The sequence below is a fragment of the Phaseolus vulgaris genome, chromosome 1 (assembly GCF_051622355.1).
Source record: "Phaseolus vulgaris cultivar YP4 chromosome 1, ASM5162235v1, whole genome shotgun sequence".
Classification (NCBI taxonomy): Eukaryota; Viridiplantae; Streptophyta; class Magnoliopsida; order Fabales; family Fabaceae; genus Phaseolus; species Phaseolus vulgaris.
Genome location: NC_143498.1, coordinates 48,146,850 through 48,172,204, shown reverse-complemented (window position 1 = coordinate 48,172,204; position 25,355 = coordinate 48,146,850). Strand labels below are relative to the sequence as shown.

The 25,355-nt window shown below is 32.7% G+C and overlaps 4 protein-coding genes across 6 annotated transcripts; 1 reads left to right on the top strand and 3 right to left on the bottom strand.

Moving 5' to 3' along the window:
* The first annotated feature begins 8,171 nt into the window (after positions 1 to 8,171).
* On the top strand, positions 8,172 to 9,124 carry LOC137814530 (Thioredoxin superfamily protein). Its single transcript, XM_068617319.2, has one exon. It carries the CDS (start codon positions 8,229 to 8,231, stop codon positions 8,877 to 8,879), a length of 651 nt encoding a protein of 216 aa, XP_068473420.1. The 5' UTR covers positions 8,172 to 8,228; the 3' UTR covers positions 8,880 to 9,124.
* Positions 9,125 to 9,526: 402 nt separating this feature from the next.
* Positions 9,527 to 13,003, bottom strand: LOC137814532 (enolase-like). 3 transcript variants are annotated; one of them, XR_016523084.1, is made up of 8 exons: positions 12,927 to 13,002; positions 12,672 to 12,735; positions 11,597 to 11,704; positions 11,296 to 11,376; positions 10,992 to 11,066; positions 10,832 to 10,893; positions 10,165 to 10,734; positions 9,527 to 9,875 (listed from the first exon to the last, which is right to left on the bottom strand). XR_016523084.1 is itself a non-coding variant. In XM_090304519.1 (7 exons), exons 4-7 carry the CDS (start codon positions 11,329 to 11,331, stop codon positions 10,671 to 10,673), a joined length of 237 nt encoding a protein of 78 aa, XP_090160645.1. In that variant the 5' UTR covers positions 11,332 to 11,376; positions 11,597 to 11,660; positions 12,672 to 12,735; positions 12,927 to 13,003; the 3' UTR covers positions 9,527 to 10,670. The 3 variants fall into 3 exon arrangements, 2 of the variants coding, with proteins under 2 accessions (XP_090160645.1, XP_090160641.1); XM_090304519.1 differs by having other exon boundaries at positions 9,527 to 10,734; positions 11,597 to 11,660; positions 12,927 to 13,003; XM_090304515.1 differs by having other exon boundaries at positions 9,527 to 10,734.
* A 138-nt stretch (positions 13,004 to 13,141) lies between these two features.
* LOC137814527 (pentatricopeptide (PPR) repeat-containing protein) lies at positions 13,142 to 15,942 on the bottom strand. The gene has a single exon (XM_068617314.2). The coding sequence runs from the start codon at positions 15,868 to 15,870 to the stop codon at positions 13,540 to 13,542; it is 2,331 nt and encodes a 776-aa protein (XP_068473415.1). The 5' UTR covers positions 15,871 to 15,942; the 3' UTR covers positions 13,142 to 13,539.
* A 1,211-nt stretch (positions 15,943 to 17,153) lies between these two features.
* LOC137814525 (glucomannan 4-beta-mannosyltransferase 9) lies at positions 17,154 to 22,419 on the bottom strand. Its single transcript, XM_068617311.2, has 9 exons — positions 21,452 to 22,419; positions 21,255 to 21,353; positions 20,838 to 21,090; positions 19,025 to 19,135; positions 18,727 to 18,863; positions 18,448 to 18,561; positions 18,153 to 18,352; positions 17,843 to 18,037; positions 17,154 to 17,739 (listed from the first exon to the last, which is right to left on the bottom strand). Exons 1-9 carry the CDS (start codon positions 21,779 to 21,781, stop codon positions 17,577 to 17,579), a joined length of 1,602 nt encoding a protein of 533 aa, XP_068473412.1. The 5' UTR covers positions 21,782 to 22,419; the 3' UTR covers positions 17,154 to 17,576.
* Positions 22,420 to 25,355: the final 2,936 nt, after the last annotated feature.

Sequence of the window (25,355 nt, the reverse complement as noted above, 5' to 3'; positions counted from 1 at the left end):
CTTTAAGTTACGTAATCAATAAATATAATAAATTATTTTATATTTGTCTGAAATATTTAATGCTTTTTTTCGTACTTTCTTTATGTTTGATTCTTATTCTCAACTTTTTCTTAAATTAACAAAAGTAAACAGGGGTTTAGAAATGATATTCTGTCTTTATGCTTACTAATAAGTATAATCAATTAATTAATTTCATATTATTTTAAGAATCATTGTTACATCTGTTTGACATTCTTTATTTGAAATTATCTCCAATTATATTTATTAGAATGATGTATATTAAACACAAGGTATTTTTTAATAATAACATTAATTAGAATAATGAGAATTAAATTTCAATCAATATTTTTTTTATATTTAAGTCTAAATTGAACAGTTAATTATCTTTAAAAGTATAAATGCTTATATAAAAACTTTCGAACAAATATTTGTCTAAAAACAAACTTTATTATTTTAGAAAATTCAGTTTATAAATTTTGTGGAGAATAAACTTAGAAATTACATTACGCATTTCAAACTTTAAAATAACTATTATAAAAATCAATGAATCACGTTATTCCTGTTTTGCATTGATTTTAATTTTGTGTAAATTCTTTTTTTTTAATTTATTATTCGTTGTAACATTAATTTTACAAACACGAATTCTTTATGCAGTGGTGTTGTATATTTATTTATTAGTTTACTAATGGGATACTATTTTTTCTGGTCAATTTGCTTGTTGCCCAAGACAGAGTTAGCTGTCACAAAAACCGTTAGGAAAATGATTCTTAAACGTGTCTAAAAGTAAGTTTGGTTACTTTTTATACTAGTGGAAACATTTTCTAAAATTTAAATTAACTGAAATAAAAATAATAACAATAAAAAATATTACAGAGGTTGCATACTAATTTCTATATGAAATATAACTTTTTCACTCCAAACAAATTTGCAACAAAGAGGTATAGCTTTTTCTGAGATAAAAATATATTTTTAAAATATTTTAACAAAACAAAAATATGCATTCCAATATTTATATTTTCAAGAATGAAAAAGATTCCACAAAAGTAAAGGAGTAATTATTTGGTGAATGCATGTATCACATTTGCAATGTCGTATTCAGACAGGTACTCTAAGAACATCTAATTTGACTGGTTTTCATTTTAGAAACTACTCAAGCTAGATAAATTAATATCAAAATTTACACTAATTAAACTTTAAAAAAAAAAAAAACTGGTAAGCCAATTCTATGAACAAATGAAAAATAAAAAAAATACTAATATACATGTTAAATAAAAAAAACAGTATTTAAAATGTGTTTTTTTATTATTCAAGTTATATAAACAAATGGGGTCCATTGCCGGAAACTTTTACCCGAAGTAGTACTATTATGGTCAGAATTCTATTTGAATTTGATTTCCTAGAGTAGTGGTCAGAATTCTATTTGAATCTGATTTTCCTCTGAATTGTTTTTCAATTTAAAGAAAACAAAAATTATGACAAATTTTAAAAAAATTTAAAATATAAAAATAAAAATATTTAACATTTATCTTTATAACTTATTTTGTGTAATTTAAATAAATTGTTAAATGTAGTTAATATTAATATTTTTTTAAAATTATTAAATAATTTGTAAAAAAAAATATTGATTTAAATTAATGATTTTATGGTATTTATATTAATTTAATTATACAATATACAAAATAATAAATACATATATATGAAATTAAATTTATTACAATATCTTATTTGTAATAACTGTTGTAAAATGGAAAATAAATAATATATTAACTAAAATTATTAAATTTGCAAACTTATTAAATATTATAATAAATTTATTAAATTAATTATGTAATATATGAAAGATATAGTAAATTAAGTAGCAATGCGGTGGTTAAAATAAAATGTTACAGTTACTTTTTATTTTCTAAGTAATATGGTATTTTTTAAATATTACTCTTTATTGTGTAAAGAAACTTTGTAATTAAAAATTAATAACATTCTACGATAAAATTATTTGATAATAAAAATTGAAAATTTATAATATCAAATTAGAATAAACAAATCAATAATATAGATAAAATATATAAATAAATTTATAATTTTATTAATAATAAAAAACATGTTAATTGTTTAATAGTTTATATAAAGTTTATCAAAAATAAATATATATTTTCCCTAATTCCAATTTTTTATTAATAAATCCAAATTTGGCAGTTATCTTGATAATAAAAATTTGACCTGTTTTTTAGTAATTTGACAAAAATTAAAATTAAAATTCAATTCTTCATAAACTAAATTCTTATTATTAATAATAAACTTTAGATAAATATTATAAATATATGTCCTCTGGTAAGGAGAGATGTAATTGGATTTCGCTTGAGAAAATAAATTTTATATATATATATATATATATATTAATTGTTTATAATAATGTAAGTTTTTATTTTGTTCCAAATTAATAACTTATCTCTTTATTTTAATTATATGACAACTGATACTATGATACAAAGACATTGGTGTAGAAAATTTGGCAAAACCAACACAGAGGTTTTATAAAGTTTTAAAATGTAGTTTATTTTGTAGAATTTTATGTTGGGAAACTAAATATAAGCTCCTTAAATGTATGTAAATTTAATTTAATTTAATACTTGTATAAGCTATTACCACAATAAATAAAAATTATCTTATAGATTAACAATATAATATTTCTTAAGTTTTACAAATACTCTTATAAACCTGTTATAACATAAGATAAACTTATATAAACAGTTTTATAAACAATTTCAAACGACAAAGTTTTCCCCTTTTTGTACAAGTTATCATACGAATAGGATGCCAAATTACCAAAATATTCGACGTAGCTAATCTATATTTATTTTAATTTAATTGTTCAATTAATATATTATTTATATATAAAACCAGGATTTGATGATGGATGTCTGAAATTACGCTGGCCAAAGTAGTTCAACCGAAAAATCCTTATTATTATTTCTATTTTTTTCTTATAATGGAGTTTTTTTATATTTTTCACTGTAAAAATAATAATAACAAAGTAGCTTTCGGAAGAAAGACAAATTTTCTCAGAAACGAAAACCAATACGAATATTGTATCGAATATTCCATGGACCATAGTCACCGTCCATGTGAGCGTGAAGGCATGCGTGTCCAATCTGACAAAGTTAATATTATAATTGATTTAATGTTTATTAATATTTCACTGATAAACAGAATAACGATTTTATAAAAACAAGTTTTTACTCAAATTTAGAGAACTTTGTGGTCTTTTGAAGAAAATGTTGACCTGATTAAAACATGTCTTCATTTAAACTTGGAAATTGTGTAGAATTGTGTTTCAAATTTAATTTTTTAAATCTGATTTTAATATTTTTTTTTATAGATAGTTGGTTGTAAGAAAGCCAGACGAAAGAGAGAAAAGTCTGGAAAAAATATCTTATTTATTTGTAATTACAACCAACAAGATATGGATATATATAAAACATCATAAGTTTATTTAATTGAATGAGCATGGATACTATTCATTTTAGTAATCGTTGAACATGATCGGATCCTCAACCCAAACACTTAAGGGTAGTAGTTCGGTTAGATAGGCAATGTGAGAAATATCTAGTTTGGTCTGTGGTAGATATGGACCCAATGACATGTCATGAGGTCAGTCCAGATAATTGGTTGTCCATATTGAAAGACAATTAAAAATAAAACCACATGGTTAATAATTGAAATAGTTAAGCGTGTATATATTTTCGATGTAAATAAAAGTCGTTAGGAATAATGTTGCATCGTACCCGAAGAATAAAGGTGCACATATTGTCTGAGTGAATTCGTGGTGTAGAAGAGAAAATGTGAAGCTCTTGTAGCGTATAAGTGATCCAAATAATGTTAGCAAGAGCAGCGACAACACTCTTATACTTTGTCTTCGTACTACTTCGAGAAACAACTTTATATTTCTTAGAAGACCATGAAACAAGATTTCGTCCAACAAAGATGCGGTAACGCGTGGTTGACTTTCGATCATCCAAGTCAGTAGCCTAATCGAAGTCATTGAAACCAACAATAGAGTAATTTGGAGAAGAGTAAAGATGAAGACCATGAGTTGTGATGCCAACTAAATAATGAAGAATTCTCTTGAAAGCCTTCCAATGTGTTAACTGTGGTTTGTGCATATATCGACAAACCTTATTGACAGAGAAGAAAGGTTCAAACCGAGTGATGGTAACACATTGTAGAGCCCTAGTGATAAAGCAATAATGAGTAAGATCATCTACAGAGACTGAATCATTAGTAGTGAGACGTAGAGAATAAATCATGGGAGTGAACTGTGGCTTGGAAGTGACCATGTTGGTATGCCGAAAACTATCTTGAGCAAATTTGGTCTAAAAAAGATGAATGGAATTATCAACAAGCCAAATGACCTCAACTCCTAAAAAATAATGTAGAGGCCTGAGATCCTTCCGAGCAAAAAGAGTGTTAAAGTGTTTGATAAAACTCTACACTAAGAGTTGTGAGCTACCGACGACTAAAATATCATCAACATAAATCAAGATAAAAAGAATTTCAGTTGTATTGAACCGTGTAAACAAAGTGTTGTCACTTTTAGAAGACGAAAAACCTAGTTAAAAAAATGTTGGAAAGTTTTTGAAACCATGAGTGAGGAGTCTGCTTAAGACCGTATATAGCTCTGTTTAAACAACATACAAGAGGAGGATTAAAGTTAATAAAACCTAAAGGTTGTTGCATATATATAGGAGAATCTAGATCATCATGAAGAAAAGCATTGTTGGTATTTATTTGGTGTATGGGCTAGCGAGAAGATAAAACAACAATGAGCATAATGTGGATGGTAGTTGGTTTGATAACAGGGCTGGAAGTTTATTTAAAATCTTCATCTTTCCATCAACGAAAACCTTAAGCTACTAAATGTGCCTTGTATCTCTGAAGAGAGCCATCAACATTATATTTTCGTTTGAAGGCCCACTTGCCCCCAACGAGATTTGCTCCAGAGGTTAAAGACCAAGTATTGTTATATAGTAGTGCGTCATACTCAACTTGCATTACATGAAGCCAAGGAAGATGATCCATAGCTTGTTTGTAAGTGGAAGGTTCAAAAGAATCATCAATAACCGGTATATGGTAAAATTTTGGTTTAGAAATACCAATCTTAATGCGGGTTATCATGGGATGAACATTAATGCCTTGAGTTTCTTAAGTAGTTGAAGAAGTAGATGGGAGAAGTGGGTGATGCAGGTGACAACAAAGGATTGGACTCATATGAGGGAATTGTAGAAGGTGAGTGATGAGACAATGAAACAACAGGAAGAGGTGAAGGTGAAAAACTGGAATCAACAGTTGTATTGTCAAAAAACTTAAAATAATTGTTAGGCAAAGAGTAAGGAAAAAGAAACTCAATAAAAATAACATGGCGAGAGATTATAGTCTCACTAAAAGAAGTTAAACAAATATAACCTCTGCGATTAGTATCATAACCAAGAAACAAACATAATGAAGAACGACAATCAAACTTACGTTGATTATACGAGTTTTCAACCACAGCCAAAGACCTTTAGAAAATTATAATCAGATGTAAGAGAAAACAAATTTTCATAAAGACTTATATGGTTTGAAACTGAAGTAGGCAGGATGTTGGCAATATGAACAATAGAAGAAAAAGCTTCACCCCAAAGTTTTAGAGGTAAAAAGGAGACAACAAGAAAAGCTAAACTGGTGTCAACAATGTGCCTATGTTTTCATTCAATGGAGTCATTATGCTCGTGAATGTGTGGGCAAGTGAGTATGTGAGAAATGCTATATGAATGTAAAACTTTGGTTAAAGATAAGAACTCTTTTGCATTGTCACTTTGCAAACATTTTATAGAACACCCAATTTGTTTTTCTACAAGCTTTCCGATGGAAGGTATACCCAAAATGGATGGTTTAGATTCATTGGTAGTGGATGAAAATAATGAAGTATTAGCAAAAATATCAGAGGAATGACATGGGTCAGACCCTGTCCAACAGTGTAGCGCAAATTTGAAGCATAATTAACATTGAACACGAAACTTTGAGACAGAGAGGAAACAAAGCTAGACCACAAATTGTTGTTAGAGGTGCGAGAGAAATTTTGTCTTTTATTGTTGGAATACATTCGTGAAGAACCACGACCACCCCGAAAACAGTTTTCGAGAAAGAAAGGTTTTGAAGATGACACGTGACCCCAGTTGGTAGAGGTAAAATTAACCTATGCGAGAGAATGATCAATAAACTTGTGTTTTTCGAAACGATCTTCTTGAGCCAAAAGCAAAGTCTCAATGTCTTCAATGGTATACGAATCAAGACGAAAGGTGATGGAAGTAATAAAGTCGTCGTACTCCTCTGGTAAACCATCTAAAATAGATATGATTTCTAGAAAACACCATAAAACCAATAGCAACAAGAGAGTTGACCACCCTTTTGATGTCAATAAGATATGCTGAGATTGAACAATCACGTTTTTTAGATTTGAGTTGAAGTATGAGTTTGCAAATCTTTGCACGAGTATGTGAGGCATAGTAAACATTCAACTTATCCCATATAAGATAAGCGGAATGCAGGCCAACCATTTGGGTGAGCAAAAATTAGACATGGAAGACAAAAGGCAGGCAACAAAAAATTTATCTTGTTACCCGTGCAGAAGAAATGAGGGATTGACAATATTAGTGGAAAGATAATGTGGAGGAGTAACAGAGGATTTCAAGAACCAAAGAAAACCAAGACCTTCAACCTGAGCAAGAACTTGCCGGCGTCAAACAAGAAAATTTTCATCATTTAGTTTTAGACTAAGAGGGGTGGAGAAAGTATGGAGTTGAGTGGAAGGGTTTGAAGAAAATTTGGTTTGGCAGAGGTAGGAGAAGAAGAAGAGAACATTTTGAAAAAAAAATACGAGTTCATGATACCATGTAAAAAAGACAAAGAGGAGAGAGAGAAAAAGCAAAAAGAAGCAAACACAAAATGAATCTTATTCATTTGGTAATTACAACAACTATGTTATGGGTATACATAAAACTCGAAAATAAAGTAAGAAAGTTATGTAACCGATTGAGTATGAGTATGATGTATATCTTTTAACATTGGTTGACATGAAAGAGTAAGTGAATTAAATTTATTTAATTGGTGAATTTTAATAATAATGTTGAGATATTTAAATCATTTTAATACAAAATCATGATATGAGAGAGAAAGAGAAATGAAAAAATTAGAAGATATGAGATTAGAAAGAAGAAATAATAAATTAAAAAAAACTGAATGATTAGTTCTCAATTTCTACTGTGTAATGTTCAAATCTAAATCATTTAGTTAGGGGGAGAAATGACTTGTATTATTTTATATTATGACTAATTAAGGAGTTGGTATAATACAAATGTATAGATTGCAGCATGCGTTTCTCCGTCATTACACACGCCTCTTTCTGACTTCTCTAATTCGCTAACCCTTTTTTATATCGTAATTTACGTTTTGTGTTGTTTATAATTTTCATTTAGTCTTTAATAAAAAAAATTATGGTGTTTGGGTTCCGATTTGGTTTTATATTTTGTATTCCATTCTAGTTGTCATATTGACTTTCTGAAATAGATACATTGATGAAAATAAGTGATAAGAATATTTTCAACCACGAAAATATGTAAGAATGTTTGAAGGAGTACCAGAAAAATTAGAAAAATATTTTAAGGAAGAACTAAATAGAGTTTAAAAAAACATAAGGATTATAAACTGAGTATGAGTGGATAAAAAAACAGAAGGCGACGGATGGCCCAATCCATTGGCCCTTGGATCCTCCACAAGTAACAGCTACTCTCCAGCTCATATATTTCTTCTTTTACTTTTTTTAAATTCACTATTTAATATCTCATCTAGTTTCTATTTTTGATATGTTATTTATGATTTAGTCCTGCATAAAACACTGTAGATTTTAATCTTTATACATATATTTTGAGTTTGTTTTAATCTTGAATATGTGTGAGGTTAAAAATAATAATTTGTGGAAGTTATTTGTTGAAACTGAGTAGATATATGTTTTTGAATGGTGGTGGTGAAAATAGGTTAAATGTAGTTAGATATGGGCCAAGACAAGAGCCCTTTCCATGATTGTGGGCTTTGAGCCCAACAACAATACTATCCCTTCCTACCCAACACACCATTCATTCATTCTTAGATTTCTTCACTAACTGCCACACTCTCACTCTTCTCTGCAACTCACCATGGCTGCATCTCTAACTACATTCTCCAGGCTCTTCTCTTCCACCACCGTCTCTCTCCTCCCTTCCAAAACCCTCCCTTCCAAATTCTCTATTCGCCTTCCTGCTTCTCGCCATGCCAAACCCCTCAGATTCTCCTCCTCCTCCTCTTCCACCATCACCGCTGCCATCGGCGTCGGCGACAAGCTCCCGGAGGCTACCTTCTCCTTCCTGGACTCCGACGGTGAGGTCAAGACGACGACGGTGTCGGAGCTGACGAAGGGAAAGAAAGCGGTGCTGTTCGCGGTGCCGGGTGCGTTCACTCCCACGTGCTCGCAGAAGCACGTGCCGGGATTCGTGGAGAAGTCGGGGGAGCTGAAGGCGAAGGGGGTGGATACCATTGCATGTATTTCGGTGAACGATGCTTTCGTGATGAAGGCTTGGAAGGACGACCTCAAGGTTAACGACGAGGTGCTCTTGTTGTCCGATGGAAACGGAACGTTCACGAAAGCCATTGGATGCGAGCTCGATCTCAGCGACAAGCCCGTTGGGTTGGGCGTTAGGTCTAGGCGATATGCTCTCTTGGCTGAGGATGGGGTTGTGAAGCTCTTCAATTTGGAGGAAGGGGGTGCCTTCACTTTCAGTGGCGCTCAGGACATTCTCGATGTCCTTTGAATTCGAATCTTGTAGTTCTTCTTTCTGTTTCTCCGGATACACGAGTTACTCTTTTTGTTAGTTGGTTTAGGGTTTTCTGAATAACGTAGATGAATTAGATCTCAATGGTGTTATCTCTGCCTGTAATAATAAAACCCTGTGCTGGTGTTCAGCTTTTGTGGCGATTGGCTTAGCATTTGCAGGACTTTGAGCTTCTTTTTTTTTTATCGTTTTTTAAAGAATGGGTAAATTAGAATTTGATTGAAGCGTTCTTGTTGATGTATTAAGTTTTGGCCTTTTTGTTACACATGCCAGCGAAAATAAATGGACTTGATCTGGATCCTGTTCTATTGGATAGTTTGGATTTGCTTTTAATGATCATTAAGCTTTGACATGTTTGATGTTGGCTCTTGATGGTTAGAAACGTCGAAATCATGTCTGGTAAAGTAACCTCGCAAAGTGTAAAGTGCTTCACTTTCTTTGTTGAAATCAGATGGATGTCTTGCGCTCCTCAAATGATTGATTATTTTCAAGTTATAGGTACATGTACAACTTGGTAAGCAAATCCTAGTTTTGAGGTTAAAGGACACACTCATCTTCTCACTTCTGTGTTACTATATAGTTTTAAGTTAAATAATGAATCCTAGTTCTAAGATAAAAGAGCCCTTACCAATTAAAAACTATGATTTGATGTTCTAAAGCTTAATTTTTTCCAAAAATATATAATCTGTCATGTTCAAAGGAAAATCCTTGTGGGCTCCAAAAGAATAAGAACACTTTTTTAGGAGGGAGGGGGAAGTTTTGTTTGATCAAACAAGAAACCTTGGGGTTGGTAACCAACAGATCATCACCAACAATTTGTACGTGGGTTCCAACCTCAGCAGTCAGCTTAGATTAGTGCCCCCAGTCATCCTGGTCAAAAGGATCCTCAATTGACACAATTGGGTACTCTGACACAAATGACTTGTACAGATCTTTCAAAGCATCTCCAGAGATCTTCTGTGAGCCATCGCTGTTCTGCAGGTCAAACCGAAAAGGCCAAGAAATAGTTAATCTAGATCTAATTATGTAAGAATGGTATCAATATTTTCAATTATTTAATAATACTTCCACATACACTCATCCATTCCTTTTTATAAGTATAATGAATACTACCAAACAGGAAATTAAGTTACAATCAAATTCTCAAGCCCTTTTAATAACAAGCTTATGTGTACCGTATGATGTCAACATGATTATTTTCAATTATAATGATGTATTTGTAAATTTGAATAAGAAAGTGAAATCGAAAAATGAACCAGCTTACTGATATTTTAATAATTTACACTCGTTCTTGCCAAAACAAATACTTCTTTTGCTACTAAGGTGTACGCACTGGAAAGTGGATGGGGATTAGAGGATAAATCTGCACACATGGATAGCGAGGAAAGAATCAACTTATTCAAGATAAGGATCAGTTGCAAATGAGTGACAAAGTAAATTCCACTGGGGGCAAGTGGGAATAATTGTAAAGAAATGAATGGAAGTAGGCAGAAATTGGAAGAAGGTTATGAAGCCCTTCGGGCTGCATGGTTAGAAGACTCTTGCAATCTGCTCTATCGTTACATTTTCCTTTTAAAATTTAGTGTTTAGACAGTTTTATTTAATATTGTTTCCAATGAATCTCCAACACTCTTTGCTATGCATGTTTCCTTAATTGGGAATTATTCACATTCACCTGTAATTAGATATTTGATTTTTATCACTTTCCAAATCAAACAACAGTTTGCAATAATAAGCTAAATAATAAAGAGGTCACATCTTCCTTGAAGTTCAAATCGTATGTTTTGTCTTCCTTGTAGAATTCGGAAGCAGCAACATCCATTCCAATGACAACCTAAGAGCATAATAGTAATTTTCAAAGTCGTGTAAAAGAAGATACCTGAAAAGCCAAAGCACAATAAACAGAATTTTGATGAGAGAAAAATACTAACTTTGCCTGTGTGCCAGCTTTGGCAATGACAGTTTTGAGCGATTCCAAACCTTCCTTGTTTTCCTGAACACTCAAAAAGAGCTTATCAGTCACTGGCCAAAGGATAAGCAGGTACCAGAGTTCCATGCATAAAAAGAAACGAGTTGAAAATCATCATTGACCTGAATGTTAGGGGCAAAGCCACCTTCGTCACCAACATTTACTGCTTCTTGGCCATATTTCTTCTTAATCACAGACTGAAATAAAATGAGAATAGCCCCTCGTCAATAACTACGACACAGTTGTACATATCTACAATCAGGTTAACAAACCATCACAGCATGAAAGCATTCAAAGATAAGCACCAGGCCTATGAAGCAATGAGAACTTTAAAATGTTATCTATTACATTAAATGATATCCTAATTTGGCAAAATTTTAAAAATACATGTGAGAAAAAGTAAATGGATGTAAGATGCAAACTAACCTTCAATTTGTGATATACTTCTACGCCCATCTTCATGGCTTCCTAGAAAGAGGAGGCTCCCACGGGAAGAACCATAAACTCCTGCATATTCATAGTATTACATAAATATGAAAATAACCAAACAAAAAAAATCATGTCTATCAAACTAGCCTGTTAGATCAAAACTTCTGAAAGATCCTTGCTCTTTTGCATAAATATAAACAGCATATATCAAACAAATAGTAGAGTCCCCAACATTGAAGATATACTTTTATGTAAATAAAAATGTGTAACCAGTGTAGGTACATTAAAATCAACAAACCTGCAAAACTGGAGTTTCAACTTCAACAAAACCTAAAGAATCCATAGTCCTCCGTATCTCTGATCTATTTGAATGAAATTGATTAGAAGATCGATTTGAATCCGGTTCCTTGCTCAGGCAATACATAAGATAGGTTTGTTAATCAGTCTAAATGGCCAAAGGGAGCCTATGATCCCTGAAACCAAAAATCTAAATCTTCTTTCAAATCAAATCCAATCAAATATATAATTAAGGCAAAAATAAAAAGTATCATTAAACTTAAAGCCACAAGATTTCAAGAAAAATAAATGTAAACATGTGATAATGTATTACAACCCGAAATAGACATATTGAACATCATTCTTTTACCAATAATAAAGAAAATTAAGCACCACAATGCCATAAGGCTCCTTGCTATGTGATGTTATGCGAGAGGGTCATTAGCATATGCAAAAAAAATATTCTGGATTCAAATCCATTATGCATGACCAAACTGGTCACCAAGGTTGAACTTTACCGTAATAGTTTTATCAAAATGTTACACCAAACAACATGATGGCTATAATGTTTTTTCTTTTTTAGTCTAGATTATTTTGGAGGAGAAAAACATTAAAAGTGCAAGACATTCTATAGCTGAACTGAAAACACTCCCCTAAGAACTCAAAGTACAATTATAACCTAATTGTCTTTGTTATTCACTTATTCCACTGAGTCCAATACCTAGAGTCCCTTCACTTCTGCTTAAGAATTGTAGTTTTGACCCTTGATATCCTCCCATGAATTAATAGAATAAATTGTTCTGCTTGATCTGTTCCTTATCCCACATATCAAAAAATAAAAAATGAGGTCTCACCGATTAATTCGAACATGCAAGCTACACACAATACATGGGCCGTACATAGGTGAAAAACTATCAAAATTCTGTCTGAAAAAAAATTTAAAAATAGAAGTTGCCCCAAAAAGAACGTTGTACCGTGCTACAAAAACAGTATGAAATGAAATCACAAACGTTCTTTTTATCAGGCGAACTGTGAGAAAACGAACCCAGCAACTTTGCAGTGACAAATCGTAGTTGAGAGAAATGAGTGAACTATACCAGTGGATGCACCACTTGGAACAGCAGCTCTAGCAAAAGTACCATCGGAGCATGCCAAATCAACCTAACATAGCAACCATTCATCACATCAGAAAAGTTTCTGATAACAAACCAACGCTCTATCTCATCATATTCAGATTCAGTCATGAAAAAATAGAAAAGACAAACAACAAACTGTGCGGATTGTAAAATAAAACACATCCGAAAATAAATACATAAATAAAATACCGAGAAGGATTGAAAATGTAAAGTAACCTCGCAAAGTGTAAAGTGCTTCACTTTCTTTGTTGAAATCAGATGGATGTCGCTCCTCAAATGATTGATTATTTTCAAGTTATAGCTACATGTACAACTTGGTAAGCAGATCATAGTTTTGAGGTTAAAGGACACACCCATCTTCTCACTTCTGTGTTACTATATAGTTTTAAGGGTATACGCATCCTAGTTTTAAGTTAAACAATGAATCGTAGTTAATCATCAACTTATCGTTTAATATTACTAAAATAAGCTAATAATTCTTTCAGAAACTTGCATAGAACTATGCAACTAAAATAATTAAACCTAGTACAATTTATATCTTTTGCGGCTCCAGCTAAGTCTCTTATAAAGGTAATTGTATGATTTTCTAAGATAAAAGAACCCTTAACCAATCTTTTGAGCTTGTGTTTAACTTCCTCTTCCTTGGGCATCTAACTTCGTCTCCTTGCCAAGGGGTTTAAAAACCCCCTTTTAGATGTAATATCGGCAAAAGTATGTTTTCCAATGTAGAACATACATATACCACATTCTTGTGATTTTAGGCACCTGTCCTTTTCCAATCATATGCATTGAACAACGGGGGCAAGGATTTTCCTTTTCAGTCTTCTCGTTATTCAGTCCTACTACTCAATTCTGAGGATACAATTTGGGCCTCCAGCAGCATTCCCTCCTCTCTTAGACCGGAAATTAGCAGGGAGCACATGCGGGCATTTAAAAGCAAATCCCCGTCAGTCATTTCCCTATACCAAAAGTATGCACCATTGAAATCTTTTAAGTCACAATGTCCCTTAACCAGAATGTTATATGTATCAGCTTTTGGAACCAGTCCTTTAGCCTTCATATCATCAACAATATGCTTTATTTCTGAAACCCTTCTATCTCTAAGATATGCTAGAATCAAGCAATTGTAAGTCACCTTGTCCGAATCAACTCCCTGATCAAGCATCTGTTGGTGCAAAGACACTGCCTTCAGAACATTTCCATATTCAGCATAACTGTAAATCATTTCATTATATACAAATCTATCGGGAATCAAATCCATTTGTAGCATTTCCTGAAACATTCTCTCCACTTCCGCCAAGCCTACCTTCCTGCATGCATAGATCAAAGGATGAAAAGTCCCAATTGTAGGCTTTATGCCTACCATCTTCATCTTATCATACAATTCAATACATTTCTGGGTGTTTACTGACTTGGCATATCCTGAGATCAGAGAATTGTATGTTACTACATCTGGATTACAGCCCTTGCCTACCATTTGGAGAGCCAAATCCTCAGCTTCCTTCACCCTTTCATTTCTTCCGAGTCCATTTATCATCGTATTGTATGTCACAAGAGTTGCATCTATTCCACCTTGCACCATTTCATCAAAAAATCTGAAAGCATCTTTCAATTTACTTAGTGCAAAACTGGCTTCAATGAGCATATTATATATTTCTGCATTCGGAGAAACCCCGCGACCTATCATATCCGCAAGCACAATCTCAGCATCAAGAAGCTTGCGATCTTTGCAAAGACAATTTATTAGAGAACCATAGCTGATGACATTAGGCTTTATCCCCGCCTTCTCCATTTCCTCGAGAATCTCGAAAGACCTGACAAAACGGCCCCTCTGACCATAACCATGAATCAACGAGTTATAAGTCTCCACAGTGGGGGAAACATCCTTCTCTATCATCCTCTTAACCCACGTCTCTGCCTGGTCCACCTCCCCAGTTTCGCAGAACTTGCTAATAAGGGTATTAAAAGTTATGCGGTTAGGCTGCAGCCCTCGCTCCTCCATTTCTTCAATTGCCAGTGTAGCTTTCTTCACGTCACCGTCTTCGCAATATGCATTCACCAGTATGTTATATGAAATCCTACTTGGAGTAACTCCATTATGCACTAGTTTGGCCAGAACCTCTTCAGCCTTTTCAATCCTTCCAACCCTGCAAAGTCCATTCAACAAAATACAATACGTTCGCTCATCAATCATTATTTCTTTTCCATCAAAGAAACTATGATCACCTGCCACATTCGAATGACCATCAAACACCACACTCAAAAACCCACAAGGCAAAACACCACAGCCCTCCATCTCTAACAACACCTTCCTCGCTTCTTCCACCCTGCCGGAGCCACAGAGGCCACTTAACAAGCAATTATAAGTGACAAGATTACACTCCACATTCAGCTCCTTCATCCTCTCCTTGAAGCTAAAAGCTTCCTCTAACTCACCCACCTTACAATATCCATCAATGAGCGTGTTATAAGTTACAGTATTCGGAGCAATATTTCTGCGAATCATTTCATCGAACAGTTTCCTAGCATCCTTGATCCTTCTGACTTTACACAACCCACCCAAGATCAAGTTATAAGCAAAAACATATGGACCCAGTCCTTCCTTTTCCATGGAACTCACCAAATCAAAACCCTTATCGAGGTCCTTCAACATCACCGCCGCCTGAACAGCTTTCCCGTAAGTAATAACATCGGGCTGAATATCAGAATCCACAACGTCAGCGAAGACGGAAAGGGTTTTCTCGAAATGTCGGGAAGCCACCAGGGTTCGGAGCAAACGATTGACGGAACGCGTGGAGGGGAGAAATCCGTCTTTTCGCATTGAAAAGTACAAGTCGGTGGCTTCGTTGAGCATTTTGGAAACGGAGCAGAGCCATAAGAGGGTGTCCGAAAAGAGGGGTTTAGAGACGTGGGCGTGGAGTTCGCAGAGAGAGGAGAATGTGGTTTTGGAGAGAAACAGGGATTTGAGGAACCTTCTCGCAGTGATTGTGCGTCCGCGGTTGAGTAAGTCTTCGAGCTTTTGAACCTTTTTAAGGCGATGCTGGTATTTTGGGTCGGATTCGCAGAGTGTGAGTGATTGGGAGCAGAAGAAGGAACTGAAATTGTTCAAGTGCGATTTGGGAGGAAGGCGAAGAGCAGAACGAGTTCCAAACACCATCATATGGCGCGCAAAAACCCTCCTTCTCAATATTCACGTTGCTTCTGGAATTCTTCACATCCCAAATAACTCCTCTTACATTTATTTTTTTAGTTAAATATAATAATTTATTGTTAAAATGAGTTGTTAGAAGGAAATAAGAGAAGAAGGTAACGGTCAAGAATTATTATTGTACATAAAAAAAATGATATTTTGAAAATCATGAGTATAATAAAAAATAAATTTGTAACTAAATAATATAAAAAAATAATAAAATTAAGAATTATAATATGATTATATAAAAAATATGATTGTAAATATATCATTACTCAAAAATATATTAAAAGCTTCCAGTAGAAAATGTCTGTTTTCTTGATATTCTAGAGATATAAAGCAGAATCAATACAAATTTGACGTAAATTATTTCATTATTTAATAGAAAGCCAATTTACGAAGTGGACTTTAAGCCTAACTCAACCCCATAAAACCAACACTTCTTAATAAGTCCACTTTGTAATATGGTATCAGAACCATTTCGAGCCTATCCTAGTGAGTGTTTGTGTTAGGCCTATCGTGCCACCCGTTATCGGGCCGCTATGGGACCACCCATAATATATAGTCCACGCACAAGTTGGCAGTCTCGGCGTGAGGGGTGTGTTGGAGATCCCACATCGACTAGAGATTAGAGTATTTCATTGTATATAAGTGGGTGCAAACCTCAACCCTATGAGCCGGGTTTTATGGGGTTGAGTTAGGCTTAAAGTCCACTTCGTAATACATGTCAGTACGCAAGTAACATAAAATAATGTTAAAATAAACTTTTTCCTTTTTTATTTATAAGAAATTAGAAAAGTTTTGATAACATTATAAAAAATATTAAAAGTTTTAATGTTAAGAGTGTTAATATTTAACTCAGTCACTTACACGGACACGAAAATACGTATAATATCTAAAATGTAGGACATGAGACACAAATCTATATATTATATAAATTGATAATAAAAATTTATTTACTATGTTCCAGATTATTTTTTAGAATAGAAAAATATTTTTCATGACTGGTTCAAAAGAATTTGCTTCTTATTTTAAAAATCATAATAAAAATTTATACAATAAGTTTGAGATTTTAAAAAATTAATATATTTTTCTTTTTTAAAATTGTGTTAAAACTGTATTAGAATTGTCAGAAATCCAACAAATACTTTTTGAATTGGATACGTATAGTATAAGTCTCATATATGTTGGTATCGAGACACTCTTTAAAATAAAAGTGTTTGAGGTTTCCTAGGTTAATATGTCGGTAGAAATACAAAATGAAAGTCTGTAATTTATCCCATTTCTTGAAGTTGCTTATTTCTTCAAACAAATACAGTGTAAAGAAAGGTTAAAAGAAGAAAAAGAAAAACTACAAAATCTTATAAACAATCCATCCAATCAAAGATGTTTGCTCCTGAGGAATGCCACATGATTGGTGCGTTCTTGTTCTGCATGCTTCCCTTTTCATGTGAAGAACTTCCGTAATTTCCTTATATATCTTTGCAGTATATTCACAAGAAAACTATCTCTTTAGAGTCACTGACTCTGATTATGCGACACCTTAAAGAATGACCACCCTTTCTTTTACACTAACAAGTTTGTAATTCGCCAGAACTTTGTTGAAAACAGTATAATACACTTTGATATGAAGGCATGGAAGCTGAAGTAGCCGAATGAAGAAATGCCATGTCCTTCTAGGACTGGGGAACAATGGTGCCGACATATCCAAATGCCATAATGAAGAAGGCAAGAGCTTGGATAAAGAGGAATATGAAGTAGTGGTTTTTCCCGAACATAACATCATAGCAGCCACAAAAGAAGAGGTAGAATGCGACACCAAGTTCTAACAAGTGAATCCTGATGATATTTTAACACAAAAACAACAAATATAGGTAAGAAACTCAATATCATATACGAAATTAAGGTATCAAATAAGTGAGGCAAGAATACTCATTCATACCTGTCTCCAATCTTGAATCGAGGCTTTTTAGGTGCTTTACCTCCTGCTTTAGCCTTCAAAGCATCACCAAGTTTTTCTGTCACAACCCATTCGTTCACTCGACTAGCCTCCAGTAGGCCAATAATCGTTGCCTTTGTTCGGTGCAGAGACATGACATTCTCAAAGAGAATCCAGAAGACCAGCAAATGGAGTGACCTGGAACACAGAAAACACAAGGAATAAAATCAACAATGTTTACTTGAAAAACAAGTTTCTTTCTTTGAAACTTTGTTCATTTGACAATAGAGCTAATCTTGAGAGAAACCAAAACCTTGGAGTTCCAACTGCATTTAGAATTGTGATGACAGAAGGGATGTAGACAGCTCCCCACTTTGGGACCACAACCTCAGGCACCAAAACTGTTGCAGGCAATACAATGCAGTAGAACACAAAGGTGTTGATGTGTGCTACGACCTTCCGAACAAAGAAGAAGCTGTATATCACATGTATTTTCTTCCACAATGACACTTTCTGCAATGGAAATACATATGAATTTTGAAGTAGTTAACATATTTTGTCCTGCTCCTGTATATTCATGATTATTCAAGTAAACAAAACAAACTAACCTTGTTGTTTATGATCTCCAAGACCATTTTTCTAAAAAGATTGGCTGGACCACAAGACCAACGGTGCTGCTGGTAACGGTAGGCCTTGAGAGTGCTTGGCAATTCATTTTTAACCTGTAGCCAAAGGAATAACTCATGTCAGAGTAAAATTGATATCACATACACAGCACAAACATGAACTAAAGCAGAAGTGATGACTAAAACATGAATTCTCACAACCATGAAGTTTTGTAAATCATGAAATTTGAACTATAGTAGGTAAGTTTGGAGTAACAGAACCTTCAAGTCGGACAAGTATAAGAATTTCCATCCTTTGAGACTGGCTCGCACAGCCAAGTCCATATCTTCCACTGTGGTCCTATCCTTCCATCCACCAGCCTCATTCAACGCCGAAATTCTCCATACTCCCGCAGTCCCTAAGGTAATTTAAGAGTACAAACAGAAAAGAATGACTAAACCTGCCACATGAAAACAAGAGCTAGCTTCCACTATTGCACAAAATTCCCTGTTGTTTTTTTTTTCCTTAAAAAGACAAATGGACAGATATAAAGGTGAAAAATATTTGGCATCATGTTACCATTGAATCCAAAGAAGGCGTAAGTGGAAGACCCCACTTCTTGTTCCACAGTAAAATGGTAATCCAGTGACATCTCTTGCATTCTGGTCATCAAACATTCATCGGCATTCACTGGAATCACAGAATAAAAAAATTAAAAAAAAATTGCTTCGTTAACGACTTAGCTGGCATGAAATTTGCAATGGCATTATGTAGTTAAATTGATTTTGCAGGAGTTAAAAATAGATCCAGTTGTCGGTTAGTAGAGATAGACAGTGACTACGAAATAAGGTCCACCATTAAATTGGCACATGCAACTGCCGGAAGGAGCAGAAGACAAGTAAGGGGAAAAAAAGGAAGATGAAGTAGCACAATAAGAACAATGATGACAACAACAACCACAATAATATCACAAACGGTGTTGTTCCTCACAAGACAGAAATACCCTTTGAAGTATTCATACATGCAATGCAGCTTTCAAGTATTGCCCTCCTATCTGGTGGCAGAAATCCGCAATAATAATATTTGGACCCCTCAAATATTCAATTTACTAGCTAAAAACAAAATAATCACCGCAGAAAAAAATAAAATTGGTACTACTCATGCCCGAAACTACTCTTTATGTCAGTGGAGTGTGGCCCTTCACCAGTTCACATTTTAGAATTTATAGCATCCTTGAAACTCACCTATACAACACACATTTTTCTAAAACATTATCATCTTCTTTTTGTTTTATTTTCTTTCACTATTATGAGCTCACATGCATTTTATTTCTAAAAACAAAAATGTACTTTTGTTTGATCATATGCATGGTTGTTTTCGCAACTTATATGCTTTAATAGAGTTTTTGTAATCATTATTGTTTCATGAAAATTATATATGTCATGTTGCAGTATACACGGATGTATGTAGGGCTGGTAAAAGTAAGTATATGACGAAAAAGATGTCAAATACTAACTTTTGAGACTCAGATTAAAGAAATTCTGTGTTTGTTTAAACATTCTATTTTGACCTTCTTAGTCACTTACTAATCCAGTCAAAGATGCTTTTTACCTCTAAATTTTAATTACCCTTTTCAGCATTAAGCAGTTGTCCAATGTTTTATCAGAGTTTTCGGCCACACAATGACACAACCAAACGCTATTCAGCTATAAATGAATTCATTAGCCAGGACAATGCATACGTGACAACCATTATTATATCACGGTTAATCATCTAACAGTTCATAGATGACTTTTCATGACAGACTGTCCCCAAAAATAATGTAAAGTTCAGAGGTTTACCAATCTGCCATTCCCACTTTTTTTCCACAGCACGGGACAAAACTCAAAAGAAATCAAACCACGGAAATGCAACTAAAAAAAAGAAAAAGAAAAGGAGCATTTGCTCCCTGTAGTCTGCATTATAGTTTTTGGAGGGGAGTAGAAACAGTGTGCCCCACAGACACAAAGAAGTGAAAAAACGATAAGAAAAGGAATACGTGGCTTAAATCAAAGGCAACCAGGAAAGTTGAAGGTGCTAGACTGCGATGTGTACACGGTGTTCAACCACAAAGTGGGACCTACCTCTCCCCAACCAAACAAACAAACTAGTTCTTGAAAACAAGTTCAAAACAAAAAACCCACCGACAGTTTTGAAGAACAAGTTCTGATTTTAGGACTCGTTGTCTATTAATCTAAGATACTAAGTCTAGATTAATCCAACTAAAGCCGCTATCAAGAAAACCCGAAACCTAAATTAAGCAAGGGTTGTTGTCCCTGTGATTGCTGATGTTGAATGTTAGGAGTTAATTAAGAAAGACTCAACTCACATAAAAACAAAAATAATAGATTACCAAATTTCCACCGTGCTTGAATGAGAGCTAGTTCGGGATTGTGCACTAAGAATGGGACGGTGCGCCACAAGAAATCGGGCTCTGGTTGAAAATCAGCGTCAAAGATTGCAACACAGTCACATTGTTTCACGTAGCTACGCTTCATGCCTTCTTTGAGAGCCCCTGCTTTGTACCCATTCCTGTTGTCTCTAACCTCATACTTTATGTTCACCCCTTTGCTTGCCCATCTTTGACATTCAAGCTGCACCAACTCCTGCATTTGTTAAGTCACCACCACAAATGATTCAGAATGCCCCCAGATAACAATCACATCATTCATGATTGTCCAAAATCCAGACTTTGTACGTTCCCGGAAGAGTAACAACATTCACATGGAACTAACATCAGTAGCTAACCATGATCAGTTTTAATGCTAACCTTGATTGTTGGATCAGTGGAGTCATCAAGGACCTGTATGATGATCCTATCTGAAGGCCAAGAAAGCCCACACGCAGCACCAATTGAGAGCTGATAAACCTGCATTAAGATCGAGGCTCAAAAGTCAAAAGTGTTTTACATGATAACAAATGTTAAAAGTGATGGAAAAAAAGAGCTAAGTACTATATAGTATGTACCTCTCTTTCGTTGTACATGGGGACTTGAACGAGGACCATAGGGTAAGAAGAGTTTCCCAACTCTATGTCGTCCTTCATTGGCTCCCATTTGTAACGTTTCTCGGGCTTTCTCACGAACAACTTCACCAGAGTTATGACAACGCCCATGTAGACCCTCTCTATGAACATCATCACCGACATGATCAAGCACAGAAACACAGCTAGCCTCAGCAACGGGACAATCAATGGCGCTTTGATTTGATTCCAAACCAATGCAAGCTGTGTGGTGAGGTCATCTTTGGCCCCTAGGAACGATTCAGGGATAATGGTACTGGAAGGAAAACGATCCATTGGAACCGTTTTGAAGTTTGATGTCAGAAAAACAAAAGAGTGCGATGAGTAATGGGAAGCAAAGCTAGGCCAAGCTCAAGGTGTGAGTGGTAGATCCAAAAGAGTTTAAAAGAATCACTTCAATGGAATATTTTCCTTTTCGTGATGGTTGTTTTGCTTCTGGGCCACGCAAAACAAAGGAAGCAGAGCTGGAATGTCAGTCACTCTAGCACAAACACTCCCCACAAAGAAAGCTAGAGAGAAAAGGATAACATGCCAGATCTCAAAACACTTTTTTTTTCTTTCTTTTTTCGCTTTTACAAGCTCTATATACCAATGAGTGATTCTCCTGAAATGGAGACCACAAGAGTTGTGACAAATCCTGTTTTACTTCAGCAATCAAACCAGCAGAGAAGTAGAACACCGCATGTAGGAAATGCAGAATGAGAGAGCAAAGAGATGTGAAAAAAAAGGAACAAAACCAACCAAAAAAACAGAAAAAAGACAGAAAATGAAGAAACAAGAAGTGAGGGAGGAGAATGGGAGAGAATGTCTTTATTTTTGTTTTTAGAGGTTCTCTTCTCTCTGTGGTGCTTCGATTCTCTCTCTTGAATGGCTTTTTATAATGTTGAGGTAAGTGTTAGTACTAAGTTGTCCAGACAGAAGCACGAGTGTGTGGCTTATATAAAATAAGCAACACCTTCGCAAGGTAGGGTGGGAATATCAAAATACAAACATTATGAAAATCACATTAAGAACGTTATAATCATTTGCCTTAATTTTCCCGGTACATGACATTTCATTTGCCTAATACCAAATTAATTCTATATACTTTCTCTCTTTACTTTTTAGTCACTATTTTAACTTATATTCTCTTCTCCTTTGCTTTCCACACCCCTCATCCTGGCCCACTCCTTTTTTATATGAGACTTACGCGAGTCAAATCTTATTCACAACTATACTCTTATTCAATTATAAACACCTAAAGTAGAGTTTGTTACACCATTTTCTTTATTTTATTTTTCAACATTAGTTCACTTTTTACATTTTTTATTTACTTTCAAAAAAATAACATCTTAAGGAAACAGTGTTTCTTATTTTTTTTATAAAGTTTTTCACAAAATATTCTCATACAAAAGTGAGAAAATAATTTTTAAAGTCAAAATGAAAAATATCACATTACTCCTATAAAATCATTTATTGGGGTAACAAGATTAAATATTTTACTAAAAATAACATTTTTTGTTTCATAAAAAATATATAATAATACTTAATAAATTATTCTACCAAACATAATTTTTCTTTGGACTCTGGAAACATGGACCTAATAATACCCTGTCCCGACAAATTACGACGATATTAGGCAGTTTTAAGTCATGAAACACTGTTTCCATTTTCTTTAACAATTAAACTTTTACAAATTACTAATCAAAATTTTTATTAAAAAAATAATAATTAAAATTATGCAAATCAAAATATGAAATAAAAAAAATAATTGGAGTAGAAAATTATTAAAATATGAGAACTATTACTAGATCCCATCATTTCCAGCACTGCCCTGGGTTTAATTTGACTTACAATATAATTGTTTTTATAATATAATTAAATAAATACCGAACTTATGAAATAAGTTTATTTTCGTTGTTGCAAATTTAAAATGATTTTATTAGTCTCCAAATATAATTTAGAAGAGGTTTTTATTTTACTCTCTTTTATCAAATGTTATTTAATGGGAGAAAATATTATAAAGTGGACTTTAAGTATAACTCAATCCTATAAAATTCAACTTATGTAAACAATTTATAAATCTTTATCAATGCAATCAAAATCTTTAATACTAAAACAACAAAGATTAAAATATACAAGATAAATCAAATTATAGTATATAAAAATATCAGTTTTATTTATTTAAAAAAAAATAAACTTATATCAAATTTAATGAACTAAAAATTGTATTAAAAAATAAATGAATAATTGATTATTGTTAAAACAAAGTAACATATTAGTTTTAGTTAAGTGTATAATAAAAAAATTGTATACTAATTTATTTACTTTTTTGTACTACATTAAAATTGGAAAAGTGATAAAAATAAAAATAGCAAGAATATTTTAGTAAATTAATCCCTTTTAGCATGTACAAAGTTAATTGTTAAATTATTTATAGTTATTTCATTTAGTGACTTTTGATAATCTTTACACTGTGTTTATTTTATTTGTTGACTTTTAACCTTTCAGTAGTATAAGTATTTTTTTTTATTATGCTAACATCCACAAAAATGTCAAAATATTTTTAAGGTCTAGAAATACATATCATTATCATATTTTGAATCCAATAAAAAAACAAAATAAAGTAATAACATTTATTTAAAATTAATTAATTATGGTATAACGTTATAGTGTAGAATGGGATGTAATTGAGAATTCTTACATATCACTATAAGAAATAAATCAATTGTTTGCTAAAAAAAAATAAGTTAGTTTAACAACTTTAGCTCGACGCTAACTTTTCAATAAATAAAAGTATTAGTGTTATTTTTGAATTAGCATCCGTTTAGTTGATAATAATAGAGTATGTTTAATATTTAGATATTAATAAAATCGTTTAGTCAACATTAATTATTTTTTAACTTTTTTTATTAAGTAAAAATAGTTGTATTTGTTTTATATAAGGGTCAATCTAACCAACACTAATTAAAATAAATATTAAAAATAAATAATATTTAAATTGGTTTAGTTGATACTAATATTATTTATTTATAATATTTATATTTATTTAAGTTAGTATTGATTAATTTTTACTAAATTTATTTATTTAAGTTAACATTGATTAAACTGATACTAATATAATATATATTTAATATTATTAAGTTAACATCATATGAATATATGCATTTTAGTGAAACAATTAGGACTTATACATTATTTTTAATCTAAATGTTTAAATTTAAACATGTCAAAATTTTCACTCAATTTTTTTTTCTATACAAATATTCTCTACTTCTCTCTTTCATCAGGTTCATCTCATTCATCTACACTCATTTTCTTCATCAAAACTCATCTCTTTCCTTAATGCATCTCCTTCATTCACATTTATTTGTATAAGAATTTTTTATTAAAATTACTATTATTAGAGTTAATCATGTTGACACAAATTAAACTAATATTAAAAATACATTAGCATCAATTTAGTCGACACTAAATCACTTTAATTAAAAAATAATTTAAATGTTAGTAATAAAATAACATTAGATTAGTCGTACTTAAAGTGTACCTTCAAAAATCAATACTAATAAATTTGTTTATGTGATCTTTAAGTTTATTGCATATGAGACGGATACAACTATAAATCAATTAGTATTGATTTTTACTTATTATATTCAATTTTTTATTAATGAATCTAACAAATCTCATCATGAGTGAATTAGCAAAAATATTTATTTACTATACTCAAATTTTGATGAATGAATTTAACCAACACTGAATATGTATTTTCTTATAATATAGTATTTATAATATTTTAGTTTATATTTTCCATTAAAAGATGTTTTTATGTAATATATATATACACGTCGAATAGGAAATAAATAATAAATAC